Below are 11078 nucleotides of genomic sequence, written 5' to 3'. Positions count from 1 at the left end.
GACTATCACAATGACTATCTAAATCAAGATGAATTCTAAAGGATGGACATTAAGGACCTAGACTTGCAGGTTATTTTGCACATCATTTACATCAAACATGGAAAACCACATACCACTACTTACCATTACTTATGAAAGCTGCTCTCTTTGGCTCTAAGTCATTTTTATATGTTAGCCTCTGTATTGATGGGGTCGACCACACAAATATTGTGAGAAATTGTTTTGACATGAGAAAATGTCCAGGATGTATGAACATTTTCCTGATTCAACTAAGCCCCATATCGTGGAACAGAGCCAAAAATAAGATTGTTAATCGTTTCTGTATTCTAATTAACTGAATGGCATATCTAATACTGCCAGCTAAGCACATCTATCCAACCTCCCCTCAGTATGAATTAAAGGTCTCATAAAGATTTAAGCAGAGTCCACTTATAGGTCCTGAAGTCCAGCCTAGAATATCATTTTACCCTGGGCTTTTATGGGTAGAATATGTCACACATTTGCCTGATCTCAATTACTTATTTTCTCTGAACACAAGAAACTAGAAACAAAATTGTATTTTATTTTTGACATAATGTGATATTGTAGCAGGGATTAAAACTAGAAACTAGAAAAGGATGCGGATGGACTCATGAGTCTGAGATGTGGCTTTGTCATGGTTCAAATCAAATCAAATCACATTTTATTTGTCACATGCGCACTAATGCAACAGGTGTAGACTTTACGGTGAAATGCTTACTTACAAGCCCTTAACCAACAACGCAGTTTTCAGAAAAGTGAAATATTTATTAAATAAACTATATTAAAAAACAATCAAGCGCAACAATAAAATAACAATAACGAGGCTATATACAACGGGACCAGTACCGAGTCAATGTGCATTGTTACAGGATAGTCAAGGTAATTGAGATGATATGTAGGTAAAGTGACTGTGCATAGATAATAGATCATAAACAGCTCAAGATTTGACCTTGGACTGAATTTAAATGGTTTGAGGTCTTGGTCATGTGACAATAGTCATGACCTCTGGTTCTAATTCCCATGCAGTTGCGATGGTGGTTAATGTCTGGGTTTTACATGGGTCCTCATCATAACATGTCATTAGGTCTGCAGAGCTTGCCCTATATCTCCAGGAGGTTTAATATAGAAGTGATTGGGATCACAGTAAACACAATTCCAGAGCCTCTCTGATACTTTTTCCTATGATTTTAGATAGTATTACCCTAGGGCCATTAAAATCATACCCTACGAGGTCCGGAGCACTGCTGGTTTTCTGTTCTACCTGATAATTAATATGCACAAACCTGGTATCCCAGGTCTAAACCAGTCCCCGATTAGAAAGGAAGATTGAAAAAAAAGCAGTGGAACTGGCTTCTAGGTCCATGTTAGACCTTGTTATAGTGTGAGTGCAAACGGCATATTGAAAACGACTGCCAAATCAACTCTTTTGATTATTGAGCTTTGTGAGGTGTGGATGTCTCCCTCTTTCTCTTTCCTTTCTCTCTTTCTCTTTTATTTCCCTTTCTCTGTCTCCCTCTTTATCTTCTGTCTTCTTCCTTGAATATAGGATCAAGCATGTGAGACATTCTGAACTGGTGTACACTTGATGCATAATGCAGAACTCTGTAGTAATTGATCAGCTGCTGTTTTAGGGGCTGGCCACTACCGCCCCCGTGATGACTCATTGCAGATGTATCTAAGCAACATAACAGGCCATCTGTCCATCGAGGTGGTTTATGAGCACCTCAGCTACAACATTACTGCAGAGTAGGAGGTGCAAGAGAGGTAGAAGAAGACACGTATGCCTACAATATGACTCTAACTGTGTACTAATAGCATGATTAAGTCGACTCTGTTTACTCCCAGTCATCCAGTGGGACGTTTCTGATGCATAATTGAATTAATTCTTGTTTTGATGCACTGTTGGTTTAATTGAATGTCTGGTTGCAAATTTAGAGGGGACTGAAAATATTGCTTTATTAGGTTAATAATGTATTTTACAACGGCAGCGCATTGCCTCTGATAAAGAGCTTTGGTTTTAATTATGATTTGATGCAGCTGGTTGGCGATGATGTTGTGCGAGCCCTATGCGTATGGGTTATTGTACTAAAGCATATCCATGGAAGCTTTTACATGCCTTGAACCCCTTCAGGGGAAACAGTTAATATATCATTAATGAATTCATTAATTCAATCATCCATCCATTTACCCATTCTTTTCTAGAAGTTTGGGTTGAACGTCCAGAGACTGTATGACAACGATGGAGGGATGTGTTAGGGCATATAGAAGAAGTGGATGTTTATGGTGCGTTACAAGACCAAGCGCCATGGTTAAGGGCAGAGCTAGCAGAAATTAACCCAACTCTTAAAAAAAATAGGTCCCATGCTTGTCCATAAAAGGCAAGAAAGAAATCAGAACTTACAGATTGTTCTAAATATCTTCCAAAACAACTGCTCACTCGAAAGGATCAATCATTTCCAAGGTTTTTCCATCCTCAACTAGTCTTTAATGTACATAACGCTAGATTGATATGTTCTACTTTTGCAATGCAGCAAAACACTGTGCAACCTAGAATGAAAATAGAACATTGTCAAAGTTGCAGTCATATCAGCCATCTGACCTTTCCCGCACTTTTGTCTTTAAACTTAATTAATGTTAGAACTAGTTCAACATTCTCTTTCTTTCTTTTTTTTACTCAAATTGTTGCAATTAAGTAATGAGCACAGAATGATTAGCCAACATCATTCACAGTTACATGGAATTGGATCATGTCGAACAGCCATCCATCTGTCTCGCTCGGAGACGGAGGCTTTGCAAAACTGTGTATTTTAGACGCTGTCCATCTGTTGCTACAGTGTCCTTAGATCACTGCGCAGTGTGGAACATATCAAGTTCGGTGAATGTGTATAAATCAACATAATGCTGATATAGGAGGTAGGGAGAAAAATCACTAATAAATTGGCACTCTAAAGTCACGCTGGGTTCCAAATGGGTGAAATTAGATTGGGAACGCAGAGAGACCTAGGAGTTACAAGCGGCCGTTCATTTTAGATCCTTTTCAAGATTAGTCAGATACCTTTATTAATTTCATGAAGAAGTGATACAGATTTGATCATAGAGGGCTGATAACCACTTATAGGAATAAACCTGATGAATTACACACACAACAGATCGCATCACACATATTACTGGACAAAGTAATACAAAAAGTTCAGACTTTTTTCCTGCATTACATTTCTACAGTTTCTCATAATGATTTGGCTTTGGATTGTACCCAGGTGCTCCGTACGTTAAGTAATGCTCCTGTATCTCTTGCTTTTGCCTCCATTCGTTCTCCTATCTTATTGAACCTACCCCAAGATGCCCTTTTTACCCACAACACCTTCCGTTGCTTGTGAATCCAATCCAGTGGCTCTTCCTCCTTTTCCATTGCCCCCCCCCCCCCCTCCCCGCCCCCAACCCCATCATCACACGCTGCTTCTCCTGTCCCCCCCCCAGGCTCCAGCTGTCAAATGAGAACCCTGGACAGCGGGATTGGCACCTTCCCCCTCCCTGACTCCGTCACCCGGGTCAATGGGCGCCACATTCCTAGATCTGAGTCCAGCCCCGACCGGACAATGGCGAGCGTTCACAGTCCCACTGATCCTGACCAGGACCTCCTCTCGGCCTCTGCTGCTCATTCCCCATCCCATGTGACAGTGCCGTCCCTGTCTGAATCCCAACCACATGTACCACCCACCAGTGCCCTGGGCCACTCCCTGTCTGACACTACAGTTACTGGAAGAGGTTGTGGACAGGAAGCCCTGAGCCGCCTCCCCAGACCATCCACCTCAGGTAAGACTGGGGGTTCACCTCATATCAACATCCCTGTTACGTCTCCATTCTATACCCTTCTCCCAAAGCGTGCACTTCCACACTCCCCTTTATGCATTAAGAAGCCGTAAGTATTGGCTGGACAATGTCCACACCATTGCTCTAATACCAGTACAGTCCCATCATGTGAAGTGCACACTTCAGGGAGAAAAGTCGATGATCGGGACACAACCACTGTTACAGGCTCTGTGTTGTCTCTGGTTCATGCCAATGGTTTTATGTTAGGTAAACCAATGATTCACAGCTGCATATAAAAGTTAGAATGGCTGAGCAGGCTCAGAGGATGTTTGGCCACTATCCTGAAACCCAATTTGGTGTTAACCCATCTATAAACTGTGTGTAAAATGAGAGAGGATAAAATTCAGAATCTCGCTGGCTCAATTTGATTGTGCAATGAGGGTGGCAGTGTTTTACTTCAATTCACATCATTATGAACCTTAAGTCGCCCTCAAGAATTCACTATACATGTTCCACCCTCTCAATCTCAACCGAGGATCCATTCTCCACTTGAAGCTATTCAATGAAAAGGAAAACCTTCTACCTTTTGTTATTCAATCTCCTATGCATTTTGAATGCTGGACTAGATGGACAAGCCTATTGGTATTCTGAGTGATATTCTGTAGCTCTGCTTAACAAAGGACACTGTGTCCCCCACCCACCTTCACAAAACCCTCCGGATAATACGACCCACAGACCATATCCCAAGGATAAGTCGCTAATACAATTAGACACGCAAACTCAATAGCGACAATTAGCGACATAGATCATAAACCACCTTCTGCCTGTTCATTTACCGCAGCAACACAACAGCACAACGGTGGGTGGGGAGGAGAGAGAGAGGGATCATATGGGCTGAGGGAAGTAACACTAACAATGTACTCGTATAGGGATGAGTGATCTCCGTGATCACGCCTAGGGATTTATGCAATCAGGGAATTAGTGTCTATCTGTGTGACCTCGGTACTGCGGTTAAGGTAGGCATGACCAGCAGCTGCCATTATATGGAATAGAGAAGGAGCCTAATCTCCACCACGGATTCCCTCACAGGTAGTCAAGAAGATGAAAGAACTATTTTGTCCTCGGTGCGGTACAAATTATTCTGCTGATGTTCCCGCGGTGCCGCCGCCAACGAGGCCCAGTTAATTATATTGTCAGGAGAAGGCAGGGAGTTGTATAGAGAAAAAAAGTGTGAAGGAAGGGGTAGGTAGTCATTAAAATTCACACTGACTCAGCTGTGACTATCATTGGATGCTTTGTCATTGGGAGTGACAGTTTGAAGCTGGTATTTCGGGGCTGCTTCAAGTCAGAAATGTAGCGATGTAGTCTCGGTAGGGAGGATGCCATTGACTATTAATAGATGAAATGCCAAACTCTCCTCACAATTAAAGAAATTGTAGCATAATGCTCATGTAGTACAGCATGGGCTTTCACAGGTTAACAACTATATTGGCATAGCGTTAGCTATGGATGCGTCCCAAATGGTAACCTAAGGCCATGGTCAAACGTAGTGCACTATAAAGGGAATAGGGAGCCATTTGGGATGTAACCATGAGTCTTACTGAAACTCCGGGATCTAATAGCTTTGACATTTTTTCTTTCCTCCGCCCTCTATGTACGCAATGCGTAGGTTCTCTTCCTGGTGTGAGTGTGTGGGTTTGGTTGTTGTCTGTGTCTCATGGTTTGTTTCTCTTTACTTTTGAATGATAGATGTCATCAGAAGGAAGCGACTGAGTCAGTTAGAGTTATGCAGCACCAGCCACGCAGTCACTACGGAGGCCCACGAGGAACAAGTGGAGAAGAAGAGGAACACTAAGGATCTAAACTCACCAACTGTAAGGAACTTCCCCAGCACTATTAGGCCTATGTCAAAGGGGTGGTGTTTTGGAGGCAAAATAGACTGCAATAGCATAGTAGCATATAATAGCATTGATTCCTTATGTTGCATGAAATATAGTAAATGTTGCTAGTAGTGGAGGGACGTAAATCAATTATCCTCTGACAGAATAATAGCAGCAATAAGAGAACTGCTAAACTGAAAAATCTACAGTACTTCAAATGCCTAGTGGTTGTGTTTCTGTGTAGCACATGAGACGCATTATCATCTGTAATTGCGGCTTCCGTACAATCCCTATACAATTTCACATCTCCAAGAAGCATTATCATTATGAAAGAGTATCTCTGTAATCGGTTGAGGATACAGTGATATTAAAGGGATTTCATCTACTCAAATGAACTCGTGGATACCATTTTTATGTCTCTACTTCCAGTATCAATGAAGTTAGAGGTAGTTTCGCGAGCCAATGCTAACTAGCATTAGCGCAATGACTGGACGTATATGGGTATCTGATGGCATGCTAGTAGATCTAGGGCCTCATTGCCAAAATCCCAAAGTATCCGTTTAAGGCAGCAATTGCTAACTAGCGTTAGCACAATTACTAGACGTCTAACAGCTAGTGTGCCATAGAATGCCAGTCATTGTGCCAATGCTAATTAGCATTTGCTCGTGAAGCTACTAACTTCCTTCATACTGGATGCAGGGATTGAGGGATTGATCTATCTTCTTATCTTCTCATTCTGTTCTGATGTCCCTCTCTTTCCTGAACAGGACAGAGCCCCAAGAGTGTGCACATACTCAGGCAGCAGCAGTGACACCGAGACAGAGTCTGAAGGGAACACGCTAGGCTCCACCCAAAGCACCCTTACCAACAGAGCAAAGACGAGCAACCAAGGTCAGAATCTTGTCTGCATCCCACATCCACAGACACAATATTAATGTTATTTAGGCCTACATCATTTGATTTTAGCCAGTTTATCTTGATTTGGTTGATTGATTGATAGATATATTGATTGAAACATGCTCTCCACAGTCTTCTCCGAAGAGAAGACAATGAGGAGGAACAGTGTGGGAAAGTTCCCGTCAATCATGGACTACTATCAACATGATATGTTCTCTCACATAGAGAAGGACGACCACAGGGGGAGTTTCTCCCAATACCACTTGTTGCACAACCAGTCATCGCTAGAGGGCAAAGCAGGAGACAGACTAAGCGTAAGTACTTCCTGTTGACCTATGACATACACTGAACAAAAATCTGAACATGCAACAATTTCAAAGGTTTTACTGGGTTACAGTTCATATAAGGAAATCAGTCAATTGAAATAAATTCATTAGCCCCTAATATGTGGATTTCACATGACTGGGCAATGGCGCAGCCACGGGTTGGCCTGGGAGGGCATATGCCCACCCATTTGGGAGCCAGGTCCAGCCAATCAGAATGAGTTTTCACCCACAAAAAGGCTTTATTACAGACAGAAATACTCCTCAGCACCCCCTGCCAAATTCTCTAAAACAACGTTGGAGATGGCTTATGGTAGAGAAATTAACATTCAATTCCCTGGCAACAGCTATGGTGGACATTCCTGCAGAGCATTTTCCTCAAAACTTGAGACATTTGTGGCATTGTGTTGTGTGACAAAACTGCACATTTTAGTGGCCTTTTATTGCCCCCAGCATAAGGTGCAACTGTGTAATTATCATGCTGTTAAATCATCTTATTGATATGCCACACCTGTCAGGTGGATGTATTATCTTGGCAAAGGAGAAATGTTCACTAACAGGGATGTAAACAAATTTGTCGGCAAAATTGGAGAGAAATATGCTTTTCGTGCTTATGGAAAATTTTGGAGATTTTCTATTTCAGCTCATGAAACATGGGACCAACAGTTTACTTGTTGCATTTATATTTTTGTTCAGTATATTACCTTTGACATATCCTTTTGTAGCTCGTCAACTAGATGATCATGGTCTGTTGATGTTGCTTCAGGAGGATCTATTGTATGGACCACTTTACTTCTTTACCTTATGTAAGATCATGCATTAGCTCAAAACAAACTGTTTCCATGGTAACCTGCGCTCCAACTCATGTGAAAACAAGTCGCTGTGAAGCAACATTTGTCCTTTTCCAGCTTCTCCAGCTTTCTCAAATTGCGTCCCGAGTCCACAAAGCTTGATGTCTTTCACCCTCCTACACAGCGCTGTAGTTGGATTGTTCGGACATTTTCATAAAACAAAAAAACTGAAAGTCACCTAATTGCTTTCGATCGGCTTGCCCTCTCGTGTCACGGGGTATTTGCCTACCAGTATTTAACTTCACTGAATGACAAATTAGGAGCAGTGACCATGAAATGGCCCTCACCCCCCTTGGCCCCCACTTCCCCTAAGATGAGTGCAGTAGAATAACCTAACACACACACACACACACACACACACACACACACGCACACACACACACACACACACACACACATACACACGACCTGACAGAAAAATCCATAATCTGCAAAAGGATCTGACTCAACACAAGTTCAGAGAGGGAAAGAGAGCGAGAGGAAAAATACATGAATATGTTTTATGTTCTTGAACTCTGGTTCTTACTGTTGGCCTATAGAGGCCTTGTACTATGAAAGAGGAGCAGTACTGAAAGTTGCAGCTACTCTGCTAAAGCAAAATACAACTTTGCAGGGCTCAGGGTGTATGCCTTTTTATTAAACTTACAACATCATCCTTGCCCGTCTCTTTTTGTGGTCAAACATTTCTAATAGATTCAATAAGTACAGATTTATTCCATTCTGCATTGACTGAACAATTGACTGCTCAAGATTGAATGTGGAGAAACGAATGTCCTTGGCGTATGCTTTGACCCTGACGAAGGCTCTGCATGCAGAAACACTGGTTCATCTAATCATTGGAAAATTTTTTTGCTTTTTCTCTTCTCAGCCATTTGTCTACAGTTAATAAAATCATTTTGGATATGAGGCTTCGCTCCCACTCTACAAAGAGTGCTAAAATGGCCTGGATTTGACCATTTTTAATGTCAGTGTGAAATAAAGGGAAGTGTGGTTGCTGGTTGTGGACGTGGGGTTGTAAACTGAGGTTTTTCTGACAAGGTTTACGTGTGGTTGGCTGCTGCGGTGATGAGCTGGGAGTGTGAAAGCATGGCTCTGATTGTGATGAGATTCCCTACAGAAATGCAGCGTGTCGGACAGAGATCATGTGCATCCAACCTGCACAGAGAACACCCAAACAACGACAACAAATACACCCAAAGACAGAGCAACACTATGGATTTAATCCTACCATCTTTTGCTGTCCAATAATTGGTCTTGGAAAGACCTCCACAAGAAAACATCTTCATAAATAAAATAAAGAAACTTTGAAAAAACATCTAACACAATAAAGGCCTATGAGGATTGTTGACATTGTTTGGTTGAATAGCACTTGACTATTCTAAATGAATCCGTGAATAATTACATGTTCAAGTTAAAGGTATATACTGTAGATATGTGTGGAATTAACAGAAGAGAAAACCTCATTTAATAGCCATGAACCAACCACGATGATAGTCCCCCTTTCAACCCATTTACTCCTTTTCAACCCATTTACACCTTATTAACATGTGTTTTACCTGAAAGGGACAATGTGTCCACCCATGACAATACCCCATACATACAGTGGGGTCTGAAATGATTGACACCCTTGATAAAAATGAGCAAAAATGACTGTATAAAATAAATAATACAAACACTGAGCTACATATTGTATGCTCCTCCCAAAAATGTAAATTCTATTATTTTATACTAATACAATTGGTCAGAGAATTTGATTTAAAAAAAAATAAGCAATATCCATTTTTTCTCAAAAAGGTAGGGGTCACAATACCTCCAATTGCGAGGATAATGGCATTGAGCCTTTTTCTAAATGTTCATCCATAGAGATTTATTTCAGATCCTTGTTATCCTTCGTCTGCGCTTATGGACTGCCCTCTTCAATTCAAACCACAGGTTTTCAATGGGTTTCATGTCCGCGTAGACTGAGATGGCCATTGCAAAATTTTGTTTTTGTGGCCAATGAACCATTTGTTTGTGGATTTTGATGTGTACTTGGGGTTATTGTCTTGCTAGAAGTTCCACTTGCGGCCAAGTTTCAGCCTCCTGGCAGAGGCAACCAGGTGTTCTTTTCTGCTCATGCATTCTAATTTCGACTCTAAACCCACTACTGGTGTGCTTGGCTAAAGAGTTCTATTTTCATGTCATCCCAAAAATATAAAAGCCTGGAGTTTGCTTAATTGTATTATTATAAAAAATAAATAAAAATAGGGGGTAGATCAGCTCTAATATTGCAGGTAAATTTGGGCTTTAATCAATTTAATTGTTTGCATAATTTCCAATCCCCCATATATATATATATATATATATATATATATATATATACATATATATATTTTTTTTAATATACAGTACCAGTCAAAAGTTAGGACACGCCTACTCATTCAAGGATTTTTCTTTACAACTTTACATTGTAGAATAATAGTGAAGACATCAAAACTATGAAATCACACAAATGGAATCATGTAGTAACCAAAAAAATGTAAGACAAATCTAGACAGCCTTTGCTTTGATGACAGCTTTGCACACTCTTGGCATTCTCCCAGCCAGCTTCACCTGGAATGCTTTTCCAACTGTCTTGAAGGAGTTCCCACATATGCTGAGCACTTGTTGGCTGCTTTTCCTTCACTCTGCGGTCCAACTCATCCCAAACCATCTCAATTAGATTGAGGTCGTGTTGATTGTGGAGGTCATCTGATGTAGCACTCCATCACTCTCCTTCATGGTCAAATAGCCCTTACACAGCCTGGAGGTGTGTTGAGTCATTGTCCTGTTGAAAAACAAATGATAGTCCTAATAAGCGCAAGTCCATGCTGGTTAAGTGTGCCTTGAATTCTAAATAAATCACAGACACAGCAAAGCACCCCCACACCATCACACCTCCTCCTCCATGCTTCATGGTGGGAACCACACATGCGAAGATCATCCGTTCACCGACTCTGCGTCTCACAAAGACACAGTGGTTGGAACCAGAAATCTCAAACTTGGACTCATCAGACCAAAGGACAGATTTCCACCGGTCTAATGTCCATTGCTCATGTTTCATGGCCCAAGCAAGTCTCTTCTTCTTATTGGTGTCCTTTAGTAGTGGTTTCTTTGCAGCAATTTAACCCCGAAGGCCTGATTCACACAGTCTCCTTCGAACAGTTGATGTTGAGATTTGTCTGTTACTTGAACTCTGTAAAGCATTTATTTGGGCAGCAATTTGAGGTGCAGTTAACTCTAGTGATCTTATCCTCTACAGCAGAGGTAACTCTGGG

General features: G+C 41.3%; 1 protein-coding gene across 4 annotated transcripts in view; it reads left to right on the top strand.

Moving 5' to 3' along the window:
* Window positions 1–11078, top strand: part of LOC139373192 (nck-associated protein 5-like) — a 160385-nt gene that overhangs the window by 141052 nt on the left and 8255 nt on the right. For all 4 annotated transcript variants that reach the window (XM_071113373.1, XM_071113374.1, XM_071113376.1 and 1 more), the window contains 4 exons: window positions 3499–3834; window positions 5581–5705; window positions 6479–6602; window positions 6741–6922. In XM_071113373.1, coding sequence (XP_070969474.1) covers window positions 3499–3834; window positions 5581–5705; window positions 6479–6602; window positions 6741–6922 — 767 coding nt within the window. The remainder of the gene's footprint in view (window positions 1–3498; window positions 3835–5580; window positions 5706–6478; window positions 6603–6740; window positions 6923–11078) is intronic.

Source organism: Oncorhynchus clarkii, chromosome 18 (assembly GCF_045791955.1).
Source record: "Oncorhynchus clarkii lewisi isolate Uvic-CL-2024 chromosome 18, UVic_Ocla_1.0, whole genome shotgun sequence".
NCBI classification, from domain to species: Eukaryota; Metazoa; Chordata; class Actinopteri; order Salmoniformes; family Salmonidae; genus Oncorhynchus; species Oncorhynchus clarkii.
The sequence above is the reverse complement of the archived record's forward strand: the minus strand, read 5'-3'. Positions and strand labels throughout refer to the sequence as shown.